General features: G+C 55.8%; 9 protein-coding genes across 9 annotated transcripts; 5 read left to right on the forward strand and 4 right to left on the reverse strand.

Annotated features, from left to right (window-relative positions):
- Positions 1-463: 463 nt before the first annotated feature.
- On the forward strand, positions 464-1,985 carry LTR77_006392 (uncharacterized protein; the record flags this gene model as incomplete). The annotated part of the gene is made up of 2 exons (XM_064803634.1): positions 464-772; positions 891-1,985. 2 exons carry the CDS (start codon positions 464-466, stop codon positions 1,983-1,985), a joined length of 1,404 nt encoding a protein of 467 aa, XP_064658549.1.
- Positions 1,986-2,952: 967 nt separating this feature from the next.
- VTC4 (vacuolar transporter chaperone) lies at positions 2,953-5,585 on the reverse strand (the record flags this gene model as incomplete). The annotated part of the gene is made up of 4 exons (XM_064803635.1): positions 2,953-3,022; positions 3,066-3,346; positions 3,397-5,524; positions 5,581-5,585. The coding sequence occupies 4 exons, from the start codon at positions 5,583-5,585 to the stop codon at positions 2,953-2,955; spliced, it is 2,484 nt and encodes an 827-aa protein (XP_064658550.1).
- A 379-nt stretch (positions 5,586-5,964) lies between these two features.
- LTR77_006394 (uncharacterized protein) lies at positions 5,965-6,925 on the reverse strand (the record flags this gene model as incomplete). Its single annotated transcript, XM_064803636.1, has 2 exons — positions 5,965-6,729; positions 6,782-6,925. 2 exons carry the CDS (start codon positions 6,923-6,925, stop codon positions 5,965-5,967), a joined length of 909 nt encoding a protein of 302 aa, XP_064658551.1.
- An 801-nt stretch (positions 6,926-7,726) lies between these two features.
- On the reverse strand, positions 7,727-9,712 carry LTR77_006395 (uncharacterized protein; the record flags this gene model as incomplete). Its single annotated transcript, XM_064803637.1, has 2 exons — positions 7,727-7,820; positions 7,884-9,712. 2 exons carry the CDS (start codon positions 9,710-9,712, stop codon positions 7,727-7,729), a joined length of 1,923 nt encoding a protein of 640 aa, XP_064658552.1.
- Positions 9,713-11,132: 1,420 nt separating this feature from the next.
- LTR77_006396 (uncharacterized protein) lies at positions 11,133-13,711 on the reverse strand (the record flags this gene model as incomplete). Its single annotated transcript, XM_064803638.1, has 2 exons — positions 11,133-11,307; positions 11,379-13,711. The coding sequence occupies 2 exons, from the start codon at positions 13,709-13,711 to the stop codon at positions 11,133-11,135; spliced, it is 2,508 nt and encodes an 835-aa protein (XP_064658553.1).
- A 563-nt stretch (positions 13,712-14,274) lies between these two features.
- LTR77_006397 (uncharacterized protein) lies at positions 14,275-14,935 on the forward strand (the record flags this gene model as incomplete). The annotated part of the gene is made up of 2 exons (XM_064803639.1): positions 14,275-14,577; positions 14,636-14,935. 2 exons carry the CDS (start codon positions 14,275-14,277, stop codon positions 14,933-14,935), a joined length of 603 nt encoding a protein of 200 aa, XP_064658554.1.
- A 621-nt stretch (positions 14,936-15,556) lies between these two features.
- Positions 15,557-17,796, forward strand: LTR77_006398 (uncharacterized protein; the record flags this gene model as incomplete). The annotated part of the gene is made up of 3 exons (XM_064803640.1): positions 15,557-16,020; positions 16,085-17,302; positions 17,364-17,796. 3 exons carry the CDS (start codon positions 15,557-15,559, stop codon positions 17,794-17,796), a joined length of 2,115 nt encoding a protein of 704 aa, XP_064658555.1.
- Positions 17,797-18,837: 1,041 nt separating this feature from the next.
- LTR77_006399 (uncharacterized protein) lies at positions 18,838-20,399 on the forward strand (the record flags this gene model as incomplete). Its single annotated transcript, XM_064803641.1, has 4 exons — positions 18,838-19,090; positions 19,141-19,361; positions 19,419-20,271; positions 20,329-20,399. 4 exons carry the CDS (start codon positions 18,838-18,840, stop codon positions 20,397-20,399), a joined length of 1,398 nt encoding a protein of 465 aa, XP_064658556.1.
- A 1,542-nt stretch (positions 20,400-21,941) lies between these two features.
- tmk1_1 (mitogen activated protein kinase) lies at positions 21,942-23,171 on the forward strand (the record flags this gene model as incomplete). Its single annotated transcript, XM_064803642.1, has 4 exons — positions 21,942-22,097; positions 22,147-22,162; positions 22,222-23,082; positions 23,143-23,171. The coding sequence occupies 4 exons, from the start codon at positions 21,942-21,944 to the stop codon at positions 23,169-23,171; spliced, it is 1,062 nt and encodes a 353-aa protein (XP_064658557.1).
- Between the last annotated feature and the right edge of the window lie 320 nt (positions 23,172-23,491).

Genomic DNA, 23,491 nt, shown 5'->3' on the forward strand with positions numbered 1-23,491 from the left:
ACGAGGCTGTGTCCGCCATTCCAATCCCTCGCGCAATCCATCAAGCCTCAAGAATCATGAACATATCAACATGGAGAAAGTACATCCAGGCGAAGTGATGCTGGGCAACGCACGAATGGTCTGCCTGCATGACTAGTCAGGCCAGCTAAATGTGTTGACCAATGGCCACAGTTGATACTCCGCGAAGGATCAACCTCTTGGCAAGGCTGTCTGAAGATAGCATTGTTGGATATATTGCCACTGTACGGTATGAATTAGTTGATTCAATTTCCACTGTGCAGTATGAAATAGCAGTGAACATCAGGTCTTAGAACTCGTTGGCAATGTTACCTCTACGATCCTCTGACCGCAGCAGTATGTCGAGAGGACGACAGAAGCAGGTATAAGGTCGTGGACATGGAAGCACAATGTCCTCCTATCTCACAGACAAACTCTATCATCGACACAGCAAACAGACTCATCAATGGCTGCCAAACTCCTCATCGTGCTCGTTGCTTTGACGGCGCAGACGCTCGCCTTCCCAATTGCTCAAGATCCAGCAACAGAACCTGCCGCCGGGGCTGGCGTCTGTTCACTGGACCCTCACGACCCAGCATCATGGGGTCCCTCTGGGGCCACCGACTTCATGCAGAACTGGTTCTCCACGAATGGAACCACAGACTGGCTGACAGCCATGGATGATGGTACGACGACGACTGACGGGTTCAACTCGCCCCTTAACTGCAAGGCCCTTGGCGGCAGCACCTGTGTTGTGCCAGATGTAGTCTGCGAAGTAAGTCGCATCGATGGCTTGAGGGGTTCTCTGTCAACATGTTTGAGAGCTCAGTCCTTCATGTTTCAAGCGAGAGTCGGAGATATTCGAGAGGCTGACCTTTACGTTACCAATCCAGAACTTTACACCACCCGTCCTGCGTCTTATACGCCTTGCCGCAACCAACGCACACGACTTCTTCACCATGGCACACGAGAAGCTGCAAGACGTCACGATCAGCGACATTCTTTCAATCGATCAAATCATTGCCGACTTCGCTCCCGATCAAGCAGCCGGCAGCTCAATCAACCCTGTTGGCGTCGTCTCAGCTGGAGTCTTCGTCGCCTCGGGAATCGCAGGCGTGGCTGGCGTTGCAGCCGCGGCGGCAGGCACGGCTGCAGGAGCCGCCGCAATCGGGGCTGCTGCGGGACCCATTGGTGCCATCTTGGGTCTTATAGGGGGTGCCTTGTTCTTGGAGACCTCCCTTGATCCCTTGTCGCAGCCGGTCGATATGACAGATGAATGGCGGACAGTCGTCAGCGACCAGCTGGGCGGAACCTTCACCAAAGCTGCCGACTTGATCGAAAAGCTCAACAGCAAGTTGTTCGGTGGGGACGCCGACCTCGATCTCAGCGCGGTCCTCCAGTCCACAGGCACTACCTCTGACGGCCTTGATCCGATCGCTCAGATTTTCTCGAGTGGAGCTTTTCTCGAAGACCTGGACGAGTCACCCTTGGACGATGCCCTGGCAGCTGGCTATGCTAGGATCAAGCAGAACCTTGTCGCCGGACTTATGCGGGCGCAAAACTTCTACGTCTTCATCAACACCCAGCTCGCAGAGGCAGATTGCACGGACACTGGCAGTCGCTTCATCAACAACGAGTGTATGATCATTTCCAAGCGGGTGGACAGCCCAGGCGGCACCAAACCTGTCGCTGCTGAGATTTTGCTCAAGTTGGATGACCCGAACGCTGGGTACAACATCGACCCTGTGGAGATGTACCAGAATGCGGTCGACTGCAATAGCAACCAGCTCGACACAAGCGTGATATTCGGGGAAGGACTCCCGAAGTGCTTTTGGAGTCTTCCTATTCTTAGGGTGGACGGACCAAGCGTTTGTGCCTTGATCCCGGAAGATCTGTACTCTGCTCAAGGCTACTCGGCGGGCGTGGCGCTGACACGGTCGAAGTGCCAAGATATTTTCGACCCAGAGGCTGCCAGTGTTGCATACTGATGAAGCGGAGTGTCGGTGTGGAGTTGAATGTTTTGATTGGGGGGCCTTGGGTCGAGATGCTTCTGAAGCATGTTCCTCCCGTATATCAATTTGGTTAGAGTGTAGGTAAAACGTTCCAAACGGCGCAACGATTTCAGGGGATTTGCAATAGCCACACAATGTGCGCCCTTAACGGCTCGACTTTCCTGGATATTGGAATCCACATCGTATTCGCTTCTGCTGCGTGCTCGGAAAGTCGTAGATGAGCGTGAGCAGGTCGAACCACATCAGCCGGGAACACGAGATGTCACTCGGTGAGCTGTTGAAGTATTGATGGATCTCTGGTTGATCCATAGCATTGGTCGTATCTTGCTGGGTGCTGCGGGCTCAAGATAGCACGCAAACCCGCAGGTCGCCTTCTACCTTATTCCCATCGGCTGAACCAACAACGTTTCGACCAGCAGAAATTGTGACAACGATCTTTGCTTATAACTGACCAGCAGTGAACGTCATCGTCGGCCAAACCCCGTCAGTCAGCATGAACATCGTCGTCAAAGGGCGTCAGTCACATGCATTTATTCGCTCGAAAACTTACGCTCAGGTACCGCCACTCAGCACACCATGGCATCCTTGCGCTCCTCGATACGACGACTAAAAAACGCCGCGCCGAGCTTGCTCATGCTGTTTGCGTGGATAGTGTGTTCGTAGCAGAGTGTGAGCTTCAAATTTATACCTCATTGCAGCCTGCCGAGCCTCTTCTCTACCAGAGGAGCGGGGGTGCCGCCAGTGCAGTCACTATCATTGGCATCGTGAGCTCATCGTTAGTTGTAGAAGCGGCATCTGAAGCTTCGTTCCAGCGTTCTCCCAGGCACGAGTGGTAAGTGGACACGTTGAAATGCACAGCCATATGCGATTGACTGCGGGAGGAGCGGCAAGGTCAAGAGCTCAGACTTGTTCCTGTCACTGCAGTAGCCAGTACATGAGCCCGTTAGCCTATAGGCACAAAGCCAGCGGAGAAGGAGCCGTCGGATAAAGCGTGTTCTGGCGGCTTTATGTGCCTATGCAACAGTAGCTCTCCATAAGTACACACTCACGACTTACCCTCTCAAACCCCCCTCCCCCCCATGCCCCAGCCGATATCCAAAACTAATCCCTACCGCCACCACCAGCCCAAAACACAGCACGCTCGGCCCCCACTTATCATGATAATCCACCGCCCTCTTCTTCTTGATCTTATCCACCCGCCAGAGAAAAATGCCCATGCTGTAGAACAACGCCACCGCGGCGAGGATCGTGAAAGCCCATGCGGAGGCCATGGAGCCCGTGTCGCCGAAGTTGAGCAGGGTGGCGGCGATGGAGCCGAGGATGATTGAGAACTCGAGCTGGGTCGTTGGGTTAGTAGATGTATTAGTGAGGGGGAGGGAATGCGTACCCAGGCCAGGAAGGTTCGCTCAGCGGCGAAAGAGACCTTCGGCTCTACTCGCACAGGTACATGAATCTTCTTGCCCCTTGGCGCGCGGAAGCGTCTCTGTTGCACTTTATCCGCACTGGGCAGACCAAACTTGCCTTCTCGAGGCGGTATTTGAGTCGGCTTCGGGAACGGCGTGGCCATCTTGAGCGTGTACAGCACTTTATCGCCTGCCACACTCGCGTAGCTCTTGACAAGCTTCCATCGGTACGTCCAGCCGCCAACCCGCTTCGCCTCTTCCAGAGCATCCTCGTCATCTTCGGAGTCATACAGGGGATAGTCGTCATCAATCGAAGCGATAGGTTTCTGGGCCATGCGTTCCTCCTCGTCCATAACATTGGGGTCGCCGCCATTGACCAACTCCATTCGCCTTTCCTGCTCGTGCTGCTCCAATGCGTCCCTAGCTGCGCGGAGACGCTGCATGTTCGAGTCGTTGCTGTCCTCTTCGCCCCGTAGCGTCCTTTCATCGCCGTCTTCCTCTCCATCCATTTCGTCATCAGTGTCGTCCTCCATACCGACGCTCGTGCTGGCTTCGGTGCTGTGTCCAGGTCGCTCGATCCCGAACTTGTGCGTGACGGGTTTGCGGATATCGGCGTCCATTTGTGGGAACCAGAAAGGTAGAAGGTCAATGCGGTCAGGGAAGAGGGTAGCGCAGCCATGGATGAACTTCGAGAACTTTGGCACGGCCTCCACCAGGTGAGATGCGGTCAGTTCGCGAATCCATTCTGGCGGTTCCTGTCCGGCGGCAGTCTGGATCTTGACTTCTAGCACACCGTACGGGAACCGCTCGATGTCTTCTGCGGGCAGCTGATCGAACGGATGATCGATGCCAATATCCATCCGTCGCCAGTTGTTTCCTGCCCTTTTCCGGCCACCCAAATTATCTTCTCGCACCATCGATAGCTCTGTGTCCAGTGATATCCGCACGCGTGCGTCTCCAGGTAGCTGGAAAGCCGTTCGATTGTAGAAGGATCGACACACAGGTACAAGACTCCGATCCAGAACACGGAACTGTATCTCCTTCGCGAGCTGCTCAAGATCATTAATCTCCTTCTCACCCTTCTTGCCGTCTCTCCGCATCTTCTCAAAAGCCTGTGCAGTTGTCATCTGCCCTTGGAGAAAAGCATTGACATTCTTCTCCTTCAGCGAAAACCGCGCCTTGACCGACTTCTCTCCCGTCCAGTCTTCTCGATGTGTCTTGCGCTCCACAAAGATAGTGTCGGTGTCCATCCCACCATACCATCGTAGACGAATAGCCTCTGCTCCCTCAGACTTCTTCAGACGACCCTCGTACAGTTCCCAGGTATCGGTATTGTCGTAGTATATCGACGTGATCGCGGAGTCTTTCCTTTCAAACTCCTTGCTGGGATTGAACACCAAAACAGGCAGATGCTTCAAGATGATGAGCTTCAGCTCGGTGATGTTGTCCGGATGCACCCAGTACTTCGTAGTCTGCCTCACGAAGTTCTGCTGTTTGCCTCCAGCAGAAGAATCACCCTGGATCGGGCTACCTCGCGTCCGTACTTGATCGTACAGCTTCGAAAGATTGATCACCGTCTCGTCGTAGTCATCCTTGAAGAAAGGCCGGGCATTGAGTCGCGCGGCAAATACAGGCCTCAGATGCCACTTTGTCATCTTGTCATGCTTCTTGATGATCTTCTGAAACCCAGTATAGTTCAATTGTGTGAACTTGGCCAGATCGTGCACATCCGCGATGATATCCGACAAGTCCTCCTCCAGCAGCATGAACTCATCCTCCGACGGCTCATTTGCTTTCGCCCGCTCATCAGTCTGCGCAGCCTCTGTCCTCTCAATAGCCTCGCTGACCTCCTTCTCACTGGCCTTTATACGGCGAATGATCTCTTGACTCTTAACCTTCTGGAAGGTGAAGACCTTGTCCAGCTCCTCCTCAAGCTTATTGACGAAGCGCTGCTCATCCTCTTCACTCCAGGGCTTCCGCTGAGGCTTGTTGGATTGCTGTATGGCGGGGACATGCTCGAAGTCGGTTTGTAGGCTCTTCTTGAGCTCGTCGTATGAGATGTAGTAGTAATACCAGTCCTTGATCAGAGAGCTCCGGAGCTGCTGGCCGAACCTATAGGATAATGTTAGGAAGCATTTCAACAACAAAGTCCCAAGATATTTACCTACCTCATCTTTGCGCGGCGGCCGGCGGAAGCTCTGTATGCAATGTGCGATAGAAGACGCTTGAACGCAGAGGATGAAGGAAAAGGCTCGAGCAGCGCCTACCTCAAGTGCAGCAATGCCGAGCAAGTGAACTGCGATGGAGAAAGTCAGAACCAACTACGACGCTTTTCACGCAACTATTCAAGCATTGAGGCGCCGCAGAGCTCCCCAGCCCAGTCTGCGATTTCTCGATAGCGGCAGCCATTGGCGAATCGGGCGAATGAAGTTACACGAACTGCGCACGAGGACGGCTGCTCCCGCGCATTCACATGTCCACGACAATACGGCGTTGTACTCGTAAGGATAACTATATCCACCAGGACATATTACTTCCTACACAGTTGATATCTACTCCAACCCAACGTCCAACCTAACCTTCAACAAACCCCCCTCCACCACCCTTCCCTTCTTCCCCAAAAACTCCTCCATATCCCACGTAACATCCACAAACCGCCCCCCCAACCACTCCCTCCGCTCTCCCGTCAACCACACCATCGCATCCCCCGCCAACTCCGGCTTATCCCCCAACAACGCGTGGTAATCCTTCGGCATCCCCAGCGCGAGTTCCGTAGCAACACCACCAGGATGAATCGCATATGACAACAGTCCTTGCTCCCCGTACTCCGCCATCAAGAACTCGCCGAAGCGTACGACGGCTAGTTTACCCGTCTGGTAGCCCGAAGCGCCAGGCATGACGACGTGCGCGCCGACGGAGGAGGTGTTCAGCACCGTCTTCAGCCCGTCTTTGCTTTTCAGCAGGAGTGGGATGAAAGCGCGAGCGCAGAGGTAGACGCCCTTGACGTTGATTTCGTAGACGCGCCACCAATCCGTAGGGTCACTTTCGGCGACTTTGGCGAAGTTCTCGAGATAGCCGGCGTTGTTGCAGAGGATGTCGAGGCGGCCGAAGGAGGCTTCGAGGTCTTTGGCTGCTTGAGCGACGCTGGACTCGGAGGCGACGTCGAGGGTCAAAGACAGGACCGTGGGTGGTTGGCGGCCTGCTTGCTTTGCTTCATCTTGGACTGCTCGCTCGGTTTCTGAAAGTGATGAGCGAGCGCCCAGGGCGATGTACGAGGCTCCAGCCTTTGCGAAGCTGATGGCAGCGGCACGACCGACCTGAGATAGAATCAGCATGTGCTTCTCTCAATGAGCGGATGACAAGACTCACGCCTTTGGAAGCACCAGTGACCAACACCGCCTTGCCCTTCAGATCCCACTGCTCTGGCTTGATGAAGTCGTATGTATCATGATGAATAGTCTTCGTAAAGTCCTGGCCAGAGCTGGAGAGTTTCGACTTGGGGTCTTGAGACATCTTGAAATTTGTTACAGTCTGTCAATGGTGAATCTATGTCGTGGTTCGAATGTTAAGCTTGTTGTTGATATTCTTCCTCGAGCAACATTCGCCACTTTTATACTTTTCCTCCCATAGTCGAGGCCCGGACCTAAGCAGCATCCCGGACGCCTCAATGACCGGACCTTGACACGGAAAACGTGCGACCACAAAGATCCATGACCCAATGAAGGATGCAACGAGTCCACAAAATTCGAGATAGCCGACGTAGAAATTCTGTACCTGCATCTGTCGTCTGTCGGCAGAAGTCAAGCGTGCCGTCCTTGGTGGCGGACGAGAAGCTGACTTCACGTTCACGGCATCAGATGTCAACACATTGCGCAACATGCTCGACCTTCTGCTAATAAACATCGTCTGCGAACGTCTCCTTCTCAGCAGCGGTGCCAGTCTTCCTCACGCTGTGGAAGTCGAAGCGCCGAACCAACACCTCGCGTAGGAGGAATGTAAATTACCCAGCGCCTACAACCCATGCTGCAAGGCGGCACAGCATCGCCCATACCACAGTATATGAATTCACTCGCTCACTCACCTTCTCTCCCTTCATCACTCACCAACAGTCCCTCTTACGCCTGATCCCGCAGAAGATTTGTCTTTTTCTCAAAATACACATTTACACGAAGATAGTTTTAAAAAAAGACGACGTACATATCCCTAATCACATGCAACAGATCTTGCCTTGCTTGCTCCCTTGCGTGGTGCGACCATCCAACTCCGCAGCTGCTTTGTTCCAAGATCGTTACGAAAATCAACCCCCTTCACTCTCTAACCAGAGTAGTCCATGTAAGTCGAGCCGTAGGTGGAGGGTGCGTCGCCGGAGCAGAGCATGCCGTCCGAGACCATGAAGTAGCCGTAGCCGCTGCAGTCACAAGGTCAGTAACGATTCATCATCACATGTCGATGGGAAGGGGAGATAACTTACAGAACGCTGTCGTTGCTGTCCATCCAGGGCATCACCTCCTGCAAGAACTCGCTCTTCTCCTCGTCCGAGCCAATCGCGCCAAACTCATTCACCCACACCGGCTTGCCTGACGCCTCGGCCGCGCCGGTGACGGTGTCCTTGAAGTTCTGCGCGTCGTTGCCGTTGCTGTTGTACCAATGCTGCGCGACGGCGTCGATCGTGCAGTCCGAGCACGCGGTCAAGAAGTCCTTCAACCACGAGACGCCGAGACCCTCACCCACACCGCTGGTCACGGCCGGGGCGACGAGCTTGGCCTTGCCGGCGAAGGGCTCCATGTACTGCTTCCACGCGTCCGCGGCGGCTTGCGGGGAGAGGTTGGCCTGGGATGGCATGTCGGGCTCGTTGAAGCCGAAGAGCCAGAGCGCGCCGTTGTCGATGGCCGACTGGGCGTTGTCGGCCCAGATGTCGGTCCACATGCTGTCAGTGCCCCAGAGAGTTGGGATGTACGGGACGCCGGAGTCGAGGCCCTTGTTGTCGGACTCCCAGTTCATGGCCCAGCCGACGTGGCCGGACTTGGCGAACATGTTGGTCAGGCCGGCGTCGTTGTAGTTGAGACCACGCTTGCCGCTGTAGCCGGATGCGCCGCCGTAGGACGGGGCGGAGGGAGATGGGGCGGCAGAGGAAGAGGAAGAAGCTGGGGAGCTAGGCGAGGCGTACGAGGACGGGGCAGCAGGGGCGCTGCTCGGTGCTGGTGCGTAGCTGCTTGGTGCGACTGGGGCGCTGCTAGCGGGGGCAGAGTATCCACCGCTGGGGGCAGCGGAAGAAGACTTGGTCGGCGCTGGCTCCCACGAGCCTGGGTACCCGCCAGATGGCGAAGGAGCGGCGGACGAGCTTGGTGCAGCCGAAGAGTAAACAAGAGCGGACGACGATCCAGCCTCGGCGGAAGAGGCGGATGGCGCAGGCTCCCACGATCCTGGGTAGCCTCCGGATGGCGATGGGGCGGCAGCAGAAGAAGAGCTGGGGCCAACGGTCACGTAGATGGTCGACTTCTCGGTGGTGGTGACGGTCACGTCGGGAACGCAAGTGCCCTCAGGGGAGTCTGGAGAGCCGGAGTTGGCGGGCGAAACAGCGGATCCCGAAGGAGCGTATCCGGAAGGAGCACCGCCAGACGGCATGCCACCGGATGGCGAACCACCAGATTGGTAGCCACCAGGAGCAGAGGCAGAGCTGGATCCAGCACCAGCCGAGGAAGCTGGGGCGCTGGGGTAGAGGGTGTGGGTGACGTAGTAAGTCGAGTACTCGGTCGTGCTGCGGTAGATGAGAGTCGAGGTCTCAGTGCAGGTGCTGTACGAAGCCGGGCCGGAGTACGATCCAGTGGGGTGCGCGTAGCCAGTGCTGCCCCATGCGCTGGATCCAGATGGGTGCGCGTACCCGCCAGTCGGGCCAGCGTACCCAGAAGATGCAGATCCGGAGAAAGAGTAGCTGTAGCTTGGGACGGCGGAGCTGCTCACGGCCGCGCCAGACGAAGACGATCCGTACCCAGCGGGCATGGAAGAAGATCCATATGCACCAGCAGAGCTGGACACAGCCGCACCGGAGGAAGACGACCCGTAGGCAGCCGCAGAGGACGAAGATCCCCAGCCTGCTGGCATGGAGGAAGAGCCATAGGCGCCGGCAGAGCTGCTCACAGCACCAGCCGAAGACGACGCGCCATAAGCCGGGGGCGCCTCACCACCATACGCAGGCGGCGCGCCAGGGTGGGCGTGACGCTTGTGGTTGTGCGCGGCGTGCGGGACGGCGAGCGCAGCAGACGCAAACGCCAGCACGGAAAGCTGGCTGATCGGAGCCATTGCGAGGTATGTCTTTCGAATTTAGAGTTCACAGAAACTCCTGGGTATAGTTGCGATGTTGTTGGTTGCTTTATCGACGCGCCGGGCGGGAGGTTGCTGCTGCTGAATGAGCGTGAAGTAGACGGCAAAAGAGTGTGGTTGAGTCCTTGCGGACAACGAGCGTAACGAGCAAAGAATGCTCAATCGGCGAGAGACAGCAGCGGTGCGCAAAGGGAAGTCTGTACAGCAGGAAGAGAAGAAGGGGAAGGAAAGGTGGATTTGGGGAAGAGCTGCTTTTGATGCGAGCAGGGGTGTGCCCGACGACCGTAAGGGGCGGCCCTGCCAAACCGTCAACTTCAAGATTGCGCCGGAGCCCATGCTACGCCGAGGGATCGTGTGTTTCACTGCGCGTGGAGACTATTCGTGTCTGTGCGACATCTCTCTTCCGAACGCTTCGGCGAGGATATTCTGACGAACCGAAGCCAGCAGCATCAGATACAGCCAACACATGCACGAGAAGAGGCGACAACGTCAACACCGTGACGGTGGCGTCCCACACCCGCCCTTCTGCGCCGCCCAGCGACCAGCAGAATCCCCAACAGCCCTCCCAAAGGATCGTGGAGGGTTCAGGAGGTTTGATTAAACGGCAGAGCGCGGTCCCACAATTGGAGATTCGCCTTCGCGTGGCGTCGCTAGCGCCAATCTCCCGGGAAGCCTGCAGCCAACGACGCAGGAACCAGACGACGTCGCTGTTCTGGGGTAAGCGCCCGTGTGTTAATTCGACATTCGAGGTTGATGCTCCTTCGCGGAGATGTACTTCGGAATCGTCGGCGGCGGTAATATGGAAGTTGGGACGCTGGTATAGGGTGAGGTCAAACCCACAGCGACGGTCGAGCCTTCCCTTGCATTGCTCTCACGTGGTAACCAGGGCAAATGGGGAACAATGTACATTGCCTCCCAACCACGATCCATCAACATGAAACCTCCACCGAACGCTTCAGCCAACATAAGCATCTCAACCCCGATCCTGACGATGAATCAAAACTCACATAACATCCATATATAGCTGCATCGACGACAACCCAAGGTTGCACCATGCACGCTGACCCGAGCCGTCATTTAGAGGACTGGATGGAATCTGGTCGTGATCGCACTCTGGAACGTTTGAAAGGTGTACTCTGCTGCGAAAGACAGCTACATACCTACCGAGGAGAAACACTGCATTTTTCTCCAAGCAAGCAAGTTCGCCAGAGCGCCTCGCTGTTCCTCATCATACTCCGACCATATGCCCATTCCCATCTTAATCCTCATGGCCTCCATGCAGAAAAGCCCTTCTGATGCGGTCTCCATGGTATATCCCATTTCCCCTCCCCAGCAGCGCCGTCCCATGCAAGCAAATACTAACCCTCCCATCACACCCGGTAGAGAGTAGACGAAACCTCTACGCCAAATACCGATAACTCGGCACAGCCGCCTCCTCCAACCGCTCCAAGTACTCCCGCTCAATCAAACTCTCAATCCGCTTCTTGATCATATTCACATCCGGCCTGAACTGCCCGGACAGCACCGTCAGCGTCTCCGTAAGAAGCTGGGCGTGCGATAACTCCTTCCTCTGTCTGTTGGTAAAAGTCAGCATACCAATTCCACGGTATATTGTAAGTGTAGAAGGGTGGGTTGGGACACGTACTTCATGATCCTTACAACAGCCGCCTCGATGGCGAAGCCGCGGGAATCGTTGTTCTTCTTCTCCGTCTCCTTGCGCTCCTTCTCGCCTTCCACTTTATTTCCCGCCGAAACAACGCCGACTTTGATCTTGATGATCTTGCTGCTGAAGTCTTCGTTATACCTGAAGCGGTCGCCGGGGTTTATCTCGCGGCTCATCGGCTCCTTCACCAGGAAGCGCGTCTTCGGCGCTACAGCCAGGGATTGCAGGTTGCGCTTCAGGTCGTTCAAGGGGATGTTGGTCTTCGCCTGGATCTCCTCGAGCGTGAGGGACTGGGTAGTGGGGAGGTCGTTGAAGAGGAGCAGGATCAGCATGCCGTACGTCGAGCAGTTGATGTCGTGGGTCATGGGCTTGCCGTTGCGGGAGCGTGGGAAAGTGGCTTTCATATCCGCGTCGCCCATGTTGGTCTGCCAGGTCAGCTTCCGACCGGAATACCTCTCGGCGTAGAAGCGCTCGAAGCCGGTCTTGATGCGCTCGATGGAGCCGGGGAAGAGGAGGTTGTTGCGGGATTCACGCTCGTCTTCGCCGGCGCCGCGGAAGGCTTCGAGCGGCCAGGTCATGGAGGTGAGGACGTTGATGCTGAGGTCGACGCGCTTCGTGTCGGCTTGGCCAAGGCGGGCGATGTGTGAGCGGTAGCCGCCTGTCAGCTCTTCCGACAGTGTCATGTCCTTGAACATGGCTTCCAGCTTGAGCGTGAAGGAGTTGCCGAGCTCGATCTTCATCCGTGAAATCATCTGCTTCTCCACGTCGATGCTCTGGCTCTTCTTCAGCAGCAAACGCTTGCAGAGATGCTTCTTGTAGTACGTCTCGAAGATGTCCTTGTCCTGTAAATAGCGAAGAGTGACAATGGCCTGCTCGAGCGTGGCGTCGATCTCAGCTTCGCTCTTGTCGCGGATGCCCTTCTTCATGTTCTCGTCGATGAAGAGGGAGATGTACTCGCTGCTGCGGTTGAATGCGTTTATGACTTCGGAGATGCTGCGCGTTAATGCTGTCGAAATTGTTTGATCCGAGTTGAAGGACGTCTTCCAGAAGACATCGAAGCGCTCTTTCAATGCCAGGACATCCTCCACCCACTTCAGCGCCGCAGCCGTCTGCTGGTTGATTTGCCTCGTACTACCAGCTTTCGGCTTGTCCTCCCCAGCGTCATCTTGGCCTGCAGGCGCAGGGGGTGCAACCGATGTCGTCTCGGCAGCCTTGTTGATCGCAGCACCCATGTCCTGGACAATGCTGACGATCGCCTTGGTGAGCTCGGGTTTCCTAGCGTCCACCCGCGATTCGAGCTCAAACACAAGGCCAAGCTCGTGGAACTTGTCGTTGTCGATCATGTACTGCACACCACTATCCATCTCAATCAGGCCCTTCATCTTGTGCCGTATCAGCTCATCCTCCACCACTTTTTGGATTTTCGGAGTAGTTGACTCAGAGATTGTTGATCGACATCGATCGCTCTCCTCATCTATCCGTCTCTTTGCCTCCTTGCAGTATGTGCCTGCGTCCGACTCTTTCAGCAGCCTCTCACCTTCTTCCCTATAGAACGCGGCGGAAGTGCTGAGGAAGTGTGGCTCGAACAGCTGGAGGTATAGCTTCTCCTCCTCCACCTCTTGATCTGAATGGTAGAGGCCTTCGAGCATGTAGACGTTGGCTTTGATGAGGTGCTGGTCGATCTTCTCGCCGTCTCGGTCCATCTGTATCTGGTCGAGTATGACTTTTGTCAAGCTCTCAGCCAGTTGTGTGCCGTTCGGTCGATCGAGTGAGCCCAGGATTTGGTCGCGGAATAGGCCCATTGCTTTCGCGAAGATTGATGGTTGTCTGTGGTCGGTGCAATATACTCGGTCCTTCTCCAAGTCAGTGCCATCGTTCGCAGCATGTTGCTGTGCCTGAGTACTCACCATGTACATCAACACATCCGTAAGCATGCCCATACACACCCCATGATCCTCCCACGACTCCTTCAGCGTCCGTAGGAAGTTCTCGCCGGCGGTTCTCCTCTCCGCCGTCGAAGACAACGCCCTCCCGCCACTCCCTTCTGTAAGCAGCTGTAGAGGTGGTGTTATGGTCGCAACGATCTTCATCCGCACTTCACTGCTCAGCCACCGTGCCTCAAACTCTGCCACCTTGTTGTAGAGCTCCTCGCCCTTCTTCTTGAGCACGATCTTGTAGGCATTGCGGTAGAGCTCCTCAAAGGATAGCGCCGAGGCGTTCTTTGTGTGGATCTCTAGGAAGGCCTTCTCGAGCACGCCCCAGGTGGTTTCGAAGTCGATGTCTGGTACGTTGAGACCCTGACGTTGATTAGCCATGTTGCAGGTTTGGTCGAGCACAGTGGTGGGTAGTGAAAGCGAGGCCTCGCGACATGAGAGAAGCCGTGAATGTAGTGAGGTTGCGTGAAGGTGGGAGGCATGTGAAAGCGAACAAAGCAGTAAAGACTAACCTTTCTCGGTGGCCTGATCTTTGCCCTTCCTCTCACCGCCGACGATGCCATCGTGGGCTTTGCTGTATGGTCGTTCTCCTTGCGCTCTAGTCGTGCTCAAAAAGTTGTTGTATGCACATGCGCTTGGCGGGGTAGGTGCTGGTCGCGGTGGGTGTGTGTCGCGGGCGGACTGTTGCGGTGCGATCGGGTTCGACGATGAAGTCAGGTGTAGAACAAGGAGTGAGTCCAGTGGATGTAGAGTGAATGTAGGCAGCGAAGAGTAGAGGAGATGTTTTGGGTAGGACGCATATCTCGAGTTCGTGGTTTGGGCGGATGCAGCCTTGGTGCCTGAGATCTGCAGGGCAAAAGCGTAAAAGTCGTCACCGGATGAGGTCAAAGTCGCATTCCAGAGCTCCCTCTCGACTGTTTGCAGACCTTCCACCACCGACCACGATGAATGCCAATACAGCGCTACGCCAGATCGCGAGATCCTCGCGACAAGCCTATAGAAACTATAATGCGCCCTTCCGGATAGCCCAGTCGGCGGCGGTGCCACGAAGGCACCTAGTATCGACCACTCCCGCGGCGTTGCGACAGTGCAAACACGTCCCGTCGAGCAGCATCGCAACCCAGATCCGGCGCGAATCGTCGGAAGCAAAGCCTCTTACAGATCGACCAGCCGAGTCGGCGGAGAATACAGATGCAGAGGGTGACGACGTCGCGGCGCGCAAAGCCCTGGAGCCCGCCTACGAGCTGGTATGCGCCCTGCAACCACTCTCGCCCCAGGTCACGCAATAACTAATGATAACCACAGACCTTCACCTGCCGCAAATGCATGAACCGCTCCTCCCACCGCGTCACCAAGCAAGCCTACCACTTCGGCACCACCCTCATCACCTGCTCCGGCTGCAAGAACCGCCACTTGATCAGCGACCACATGAAGATCTTCTCCGACAAGGGCATCACGCTCGAGGATATTCTGAAGGAGAAGGGGCAGTATTTGCGGAAGGGACGGTTGGGGGAGGATGGGGATATTGAGTTCTATGATGAGGGGAGTAATGAGATTGGGCAGGCGGAGGCGCAAGCGCAGGAGCAGGGTCATGATGGTCGTTGAACGAATGAGGCTGTTGTAAACGATAATACTCAACGGAAGGGCGCAGGAAGTTCGTCCGACCGGTCAAATGTCTAGCCCAAGTGCTGCGCGTTGGGCATGGAGCACATCCAACCAACACCGGCTGCTCGAATCCACCACAAGCTCGCGGACTTTCGCAAGAAAGGCCACCGGCCATCGAATGTCGATGCAAAGGTAAACTCATACCAAACGACAATCGACGGTGGAGATAATCTCGTCGGCCAGAATCGCAGGAGTTGTTGGCGTTTCATCCCAAGCGCTCAGCGCTCTACCACCCCAGCGGATCCGGCCGCGGCGCTTAACAAACCACCTCACGTCGCCAAACGGGTCAACATTACTCGACCAGATGTATCTCTACTCTATAAAAACAGATAGAAGGCCTAGAAGCGCTTGCCCCAGCGGTTTTGCGCATATTTACCGTGCTATCGCAGCTGCAGCATTGCGGCGCGGCTCTCAAGGTACCAACTCCAGGTAATACACAACGTCTACAGCAGCATAAGTTGCACAACATAAGTTCCGCTCCCCCTCCGCTCAACTCATCCCACAGTCTCCTCTCGCATCCCATCCTTCTTCTCCAAATATCTCTTTATCAGCCTCTCCAAAATGGCCCTCCCATCCCTATCAACCCTCCCCTACCTCGCCCCCATCTCAATGGCCCTCTCCTTCATCCTCGCCCTCCTCTTCATAACAACCCACCACCTCTTCTACACCCACCTCGCCTCCCGCCCCACCTCCAGCGGACCTTTCTTCTCCCCCTCCTCCCCGATCTCGAAACAAGAAGCGAATATAGCCCTCGGCACCGCGCTCGCTTTCCTGGTGAAAGCGTGTCTGGTGTACGCGGTCGGGGTGGGTGGGTGTCAGGTTTTCTGGCGGGAGGTTGGGATGCCTGTGTCGAGCAGAAGAGACAGAAAGGAAGGTGGGAAAGATGAGGAGGGTGGGTTTGGTGGAGGGGTGAAGTTGGAGAGGTTGGACGCGATGCACTCGGTCTTTAACAGCGTGTTGGGGGTCGGGGATGTGAGGTTGTGGTGGCGGGTGCCGGCGCTTGTTGGGGTGGCTTGGTGTGCGTGGTAAGATCTTCTGCACACGTGCTTGGGGTTGTAAGGAACATGAAGTGCTGAAGGCATAGGGCAGGCTTATTCCCATCGCCTCGATCATAACCCCAGCTACGCTTTCGATCCAGACCGCTGCCGTCACTCCGGAGCCCTCGAAGCTGATGCGAGTGCCGAACCTGGATTTTAGGAGTCTGAACTTCGTGGCTTCGTTGCCGTATATGCATACGTTCAGCCCAGTTGCTCCGACAAACGTTGGGACGTACCTGTACAACGGGCCCAGCCAGGACGTCCTGGAAATCGCGAACGCCGTGATGTCCGGCGGTAAGATCTTGCGGATCGACTCACCGGCTCCGAATGCGAGTTGGACGGTGGACTTCACCGGGCCGGCTTTGAAGTGCAGTGAGCTGAACGAGACAGCGCATAAGCTTTTTCAGCGGAACATTGTTGCGGGCACGCTGAATGGCAACGTCGCAACCAACACGATGCTGTACGGCTACCTCGCCTGGAACGCTCATATGGGATGGTTCAGAGACGAGTCGCTTGTTGGACCGCCCTTTCTCGCTGAATCGGAGCATGACAGGATAGCTTTTGCGCCTGGTCAGTTTCCTGGCTCGACGCTCGACGGCAATATCACCTTTTATATGGTCGCCATGCCGGATGTCTTCGGCGCTAGTCAGTCGGCGGTACACAGTTTACAGAGCCCCGGCTCCCCGTATCCAAGCTGGATTGATGGCACAATGATTGAGTGCACGCTATATAGCTCAGAGTACCAGGTAGCGTTCCAGTATACCGATGGCGGGCAGGAGGTGGCGATTGAGCATCCATCGTCGGGAGAAGATGAGGTGGTGAAGGTCATGTCAACACTGCTTGGTCCGAACGCAGACACACAGGAACCCGACGGCTGCGCGACTGGAAATGTCTCCGCATCGATGGAGGAGGGTTGCTACACCAAGCCAAAAGTGCTGTCGACGTTTTCCTACCAGGCGGTTATGGACGCTTTCACCTCGAACCTGATCGGCGCGGTGTCTATCGACGGACACAGCGTATTGCAGCGCAATTCCAGCGTCCTCAGCACTTCGCTCTTGCGGACAAAAGAGTTGGATTTTCTGCGAGCCACAGCCGAGGTGATGGTGTTCGGGAACGAGACTCTTCAGGCGCAAATTGCGGACTCGTCGCAACCGAAGACACAGGGTCTGCTGAAAGATGAGGATGATGTTTCGTCGCAGCCGCTGGCGGTGGCGATTGAGCAGATGTTTGAGAACTTGACGATTAGCCTGATGAGTTCCGGGGCGCTGCAGTAAGTATACTGTCTGCCAGCCTGGAGGAGATAATCCACGTGGTGCTGATACCGAGTCCAGGCCGAACTACTCATCCGCATACGCACCGTCGCCAGTCAAAGTAACCCTGCCAGCCTTCCAAAACATCTACGTCTACTCAGCCCTGAAGCTGTGGATCGCATACGGCGCAGCAGTCGGCCTCGCTGCTTTAGCCGCCGCGATCGGCTGCGTGACGATGTTTCTGAATGGCGCCTGCTATAGCAACAACTTCTCCACCATCTTCCGAGCTGCCCGTGGTGCGGAAATCGATCATGAGGTCCGGGAGGAGGACCTGAAGGGCCAGGATCCGCTGCCGAAGTATCTTGCAGAAGCGCGGGTGCGGTTCGATATGGTGGCTATTAAGGAGGATGACCAGGAGCTTTTGCGGTATCGACGGCAGGATTCGAGGTTCAAGAAGGGCACGACTGCATCGGTGAGGTACCTCAGCATTAGTCCAGATTCTTTGGATAGATAATCCTTGGTCTTCACTTCATCCTCATAGCCTCCATGAACAGCTCCTTCTTCGCCTCACCCACTTCAGCAACGACCTCCTTCATCGATTCGACTTCTTTGACTCCTGAGCCGTGGGCGAATGTCCACGCTTCGTCTTCTTCCAGCCGGACTTGGAAGGCTGCCCAATTCAAGCCCTTCAACTCATTGACATGCTCGTGAACCGCTTGGCTGGGACCGGAAAAGATGAGTACGCCAGGGTAGCCAGGCTTCGTGAGACCAGATACTCCTGGCGACGGAGGCGAGAGAGCTTGCTTCCGCTTATTGGTGTTGAGGAGGTGGTGAAGCCATACGACCACTGTGGCCTGTGCAATATCATTTGAGATACTGGCCTGCGAGTTCTGGTCCAAAGCTCTCTCACTGTCTATGGCCGCTGCTTGTAAAAGGTCGGAGAATGCAGCAATGATAGAGTCCAGTACCTCTTCTCCAGTATTGAGAGTCTTCGCATGCTGCCTTAGTTGCTCCCTGCGATCCGCTTTGTCTATGCTGGCTGAGACAATGTCCGGCAGGCTGTCTGTGAGGTAGCCAGCGGGAAGACGCAAAGTGAAGGAGTTGCTGCTGTCCAGGGCGTACTTTAGCTCTCTCGTCTTGGTGTTGAATGCTACTTGGTCAGGATACATGGCCTCCAGGAGGGAAACCTCATTTTGGAGCCTTTCATCTTCATCTTGAGCCATGTTGCCTCTTCATGCAGAGGCGTAGATATTCAGGGTGTTCCTTTACTTCACTGGCTCATCAGTTCGCGAAAGTCTGATTCCCAATCGGGAAGGCACGCGTCGTAGTAGGCAATCATGACGTCAACGCGTCAAGGTCACGGCTTCCAATGTGAACCTTCATTAAACCTCACTTGTCCAAACATTACAACTCACAAACCTCTTCTACCACTTCTATCACGTTTACTTCCATTCCATACATCACCTCCGCAGTAAAACCACCAAGATCCGCAGCGTAAGCATTCTCCGCCCACACTTTATCAATTGCCAACTAATCAGACCGCAGGCAAACAGCAATGGCCGGAACACGCTCCTCCAACCGCCTGAACTCCAGCCCGCAGTCTGCTGAGAAGACGAGCAGCGGCACGAAGCGCAAGGCCGATGAGGCCAGTCCACCAACCAGCCAGAAGGCCAAGCGTGGTCGGCCGTCCAAAGCCTCCAAAGAGCAGAAGACGCTCGAGGAGACGATGCCGGACGCTGGCGAGGAGCCTGAGTCTGAGGATGCTATGATTAAGGATGCCGGGGAGGGCGCTGATGCTGAAGCTGAGGGTGAGTTCCACTTTTTAAACTACCCATGTAATGGCTCTAACTTGCTGCAGGTGGCGAGGAAGCAAAGGCAACCAACGGTGAAGAGGCTACCGATAGTGCTGAGGAGAGCAAGACCGAGGAGGTCGCTGAGCCCAAGGCCGAGGCTGATGAGGGTGCAACCAACGGCGCTGGCGAGAGCAAGGCCGAGAAGACTGAAGACACCTCCTCTGGCGCACCGAACGCATTCGACAAGGTGAAGGCTGACGACAAGGACGAGGGTGTCACCAGCAAGGTGAGCTCAATCCCTTAAATCCGGCCACCCACGCCCTCTGCTGACCGCCATGCGTAGACGGAGGAGAGCAAGGTTGACGACACCAACATGGACGTCAGCGCAGATGCGGTCGAAGAGGACAAGACGCGCGAGCAGGCCCAGCCTTCCAATGTGCTCGAGAAGGGCATCATCTACTTCTTCACTCGGGGCCGGGTCGGCATCACAGAGCCAGAGAGCGTGCAGGAACTCCAGCGCAGCTTCATGGTCATGAGACCACTCCCGGAGGGTGCTAAGATCACAGACGGCGCGATCCAGGACGTCGGCAACAACCGCTTGTGCGCTCTACCGAAGAAGGTCTGGCCGAAGTCTGGCAAGGACCGCTTCATGGTGTTCGTTGACAAGGCGGGTGTGTCTATGGACCAACTCAAAGAGGAGTTCTTCTCCGGCAGCGAGTACAGCACGAAGACCACCGGAACTCGTCAAACACCTGAAGTGACGCCGATTGGCGAAGGTGTGTATGCGCTGGTCTCCACGTCAGGCAGCCCAAGCACCACGCATCTCGCCTACAACCTCACGATCCCGACCGAGATGGGTGAAGTGCAGAAAGATGTCGGCCTCGCAGCGAAGGGTAGCTTCATCCTCAGTGCCAAGAACCCAGAGTCTTCCGGTCCCGCCAACGCTCAGCTCCCGCAAGGCCCAGATTGGCCAAAGGAGTTCGTCGAGGAGTTCGGTGGTCGTGGGTGGATGCCGGTGCAGCCCAAGTACATCAACTACGCCAACGCGCAGATGCTGTTGATCGGAGAGGACTTTGAGAACAGCGGCAACCTCGAGCCGACCAACAAGGACCAGAAGGACGATTCGAAGGAGACGCCGCAGGAGGAGCTGGAGAAGCTGGAGCATGAGGATGATTTGCGTGTTCAGCACATTTCTGGTGAGTCATGCGCGTCTGTCCCCTTCATGTGGTGTACACCACTAACGTGTTTTGCAGGCGACGACACGGTCTTCGCAGATCTCGGCATCTCCAGCAAGGAGTACCCGCAGGTCAAGACCACGTGGTAGAGACACCTTCATACTTCCCGTGGTCTTCAGCCATCTACCATACCCGATCTCGGGTTCGAAGTATCTGTCGGCTCGATTTGGCTTCCAGCACATCTGAAAGCGATCTATCGATTGAGCAACAGCAAGACATACCTACCGCGTGAAGCAGCGATCCTAAGACCCAGTCTCCCGAAAGCATCGCTTGTCTGTCATACCTCGCCATCATCGATTATGCTTCACGGCTCATACTGGCTGTGAGAAGGCATTCATAGCTCATGAATCCATGTATCAATAGGTCAATAGCAAGAAGCAAGCCTCACGGCGCACCTCTGCCTGATTTGAGCATTTCTCGCGTTCTCTCATCAATATCAATACCACGTGAGTCCCGACACAACGGCACAAGGCTACCAAACCCACCTTCACAGCCTCCCACGTGCCACCCATCTGTAGCCGCCGCAACTCAAACACCTTCCCGGGCGCTTCAAGCGGCTGTTTCACCTCCCTCTCCCTTCCCAGACCGATTCGTCTCCCTCTGCTTCAGGCCGCCGTCTCAAACATCGATCCACGTCGGTCAAACCCAACATCACGCTTCCGTTGGTGAAATGAATGTGATGCGCGACGAAGCGAATCGGCTCACAGAAGGAGGCCCGAGCCAGTTCCGGCGGCGCGTTTGAACCCCTCCATTCGTTCGTTGGTTTCGCTCTGTTTCTGCTATTGTTGGACTTTTTGCTTTCGAAACAAGAACAGGAAGGTTGGAGTGGCCGCTTTGTCGACCGTGGGTTATCTTTGGAAACAAGCTTGACTTGCATATACCACGATTGACCTCACTTCGTCACGAGAAAAGTACGAAAGAGTTGTTTGCTTCGAAGACGACCGGACCCTGGAGTGTGCCTGACTGAAGCTAAAGAGAATACCCCACCAGGCCAGACGTTTCGCTGGTGAGTGATAACCTGCAGTGCAGCCCTTTGTGACTGCGCATCGGATTGGGCTTTGCTGCATACGGACACGACACGGCTTCTGGACTCATTGTTCGCTTGCGGAGCGACCTCTGACTCTGAACAGACTTCCACCTTGGACTTTGACGATACCGGTCTGTTTGCGGCTTGGAGCTCGACGGCACTTTGACTTGGACCCTGGAATCGGCACTTCGAGACGCTGAGGAGGGACAGCGGGATCAGTAGGTACGGTGGTCCTTCAGTACATTCCACGTGCAGCGGCAGGCTCGAGGGCGCGGTGGCTCTGCGTGTGGACGAGCAGGATTTCAGGTGCGGTTCGTGCGACCGGAGCACGTTCAGGCGACCTACATAGAATACCGCTGTCGGGAACGTGGACGCATTGGGAAGGCAGCGTGCTAACTTGTGCGACAGCGACCACCGACTGATCAGCTGCTGAGAGCCTCCTGACACGCTTTCTCAAGCATACGACCGGCCGGCGATAAGCGCGGGACTCAGCAAACGAGCACGAGAGCTATAACCCTGAAAGAGAACACACACCGCCAAAGACACCACCTCTGAGAAGAGAAGAAAGACAGCATTGGAGTGACAGCGCAGACAGTCGACCAACATGTCTCGCGCACCGCCTTCGGGCGGCTCTAGGAAGATCTCCTTCAACGTGTCGGAGCAGTATGATATTCAGGATGTGGTGGGCGAGGGGGCATATGGCGTGGTGTGTTCGGCGCTGCATAAGCCTTCGGGGCAGAAGGTTGCGATTAAGAAGATTGTAAGGTCCATTTGAGATCATGTTTTGGACACTGCTGACGTCCTCTCAGACTCCCTTCGACCACAGTATTAAATTCCGTTCTCCTGCGTCGTGAATGATTGCTAACCCTTCTTTCTGCGTGTAGGCATGTTCTGCCTTCGAACTCTCCGCGAGATGAAGCTCCTCCGCTACTTCAATCACGAGAACATCATCTCCATCCTCGACATTCAAAAGCCGCGCAACTTCGAGAGCTTCTCCGAAGTCTACCTCATCCAAGAGCTCATGGAGACAGACATGCACCGCGTCATCCGCACTCAAGAGCTCTCCGACGACCACTGCCAATACTTCATTTACCAAACCCTCCGCGCCCTCAAAGCCATGCACTCCGCCAACGTCCTCCACCGCGACCTCAAGCCCTCCAACCTCCTCCTCAACGCCAACTGCGACCTCAAAGTCTGCGACTTCGGCCTCGCCCGCTCCGCCGCCAGCACGGAAGACAACCAGGGCTTCATGACCGAATACGTCGCCACGCGCTGGTACCGCGCCCCCGAGATCATGCTCACCTTCAAAGAATACACCAAAGCCATCGACGTGTGGTCCGTCGGCTGCATCCTCGCCGAGATGCTGTCGGGCAAACCCCTCTTCCCCGGGAAAGACTACCACCACCAACTCACCCTCATCCTCGACGTCCTCGGCACGCCCACAATGGAAGACTACTACGGCATCAAGTCCCGGCGCGCGCGTGAGTACATCCGCAGCCTACCCTTCAAGAAGAAGATCCCGTGGAAGGTCATGTTCCCGAAAACCTCAGACCTGGCGCTGGATCTGCTGGAGCGGCTGCTGGCGTTCAACCCCGTGAAGAGAATTAGCGTGGAGGATGCGCTGAAGCATCCGTATCTGGAGCCGTATCATGATCCGGAGGACGAGCCGACGGCGGAGCCGATTCCCGAGGAGTTTTTCGATTTCGATAAGAATAAAGACAATTTGAGTAAGGAGCAGTTGAGGCGTGAGTACAAACCATTTCGAGAGGGGTTTGGGTTTGGACGCTGACGCGCGGTTTTTTTAGGCCTGATTTACGAGGAGATCATGCGGTGATGTGGGAATGAGCTGAGACGACCTTTTCTTTTGTCACGCGGCGAAAACGACGCCGTCATGTTTCGGCGGCCACATCGACTCCACTACGATACCATCAACACCATCGATCGGCAGCATTGGCTTAGCCAGCTCATTCATCCGATACCAGCGAGCTTGGAAGCGTTGGAGGGAACGATGCCAGGTACTTGACGATTGCATGTGCGACTTTGCGTCGGGACTATGCTGTGGCGTCCACGTGTAGGCGTCCACGGGCTCTTAGTATAACCGGCGGGCCTGCTCTTGGTGTTCTGTGCGTCGGTCTTTGCACGGGAGGCTAGCTC

Source organism: Saxophila tyrrhenica (genome assembly GCF_035928015.1).
Source record: "Saxophila tyrrhenica strain CCFEE 5935 chromosome Unknown scaffold_9, whole genome shotgun sequence".
NCBI classification, from domain to species: Eukaryota; Fungi; Ascomycota; class Dothideomycetes; order Mycosphaerellales; family Extremaceae; genus Saxophila; species Saxophila tyrrhenica.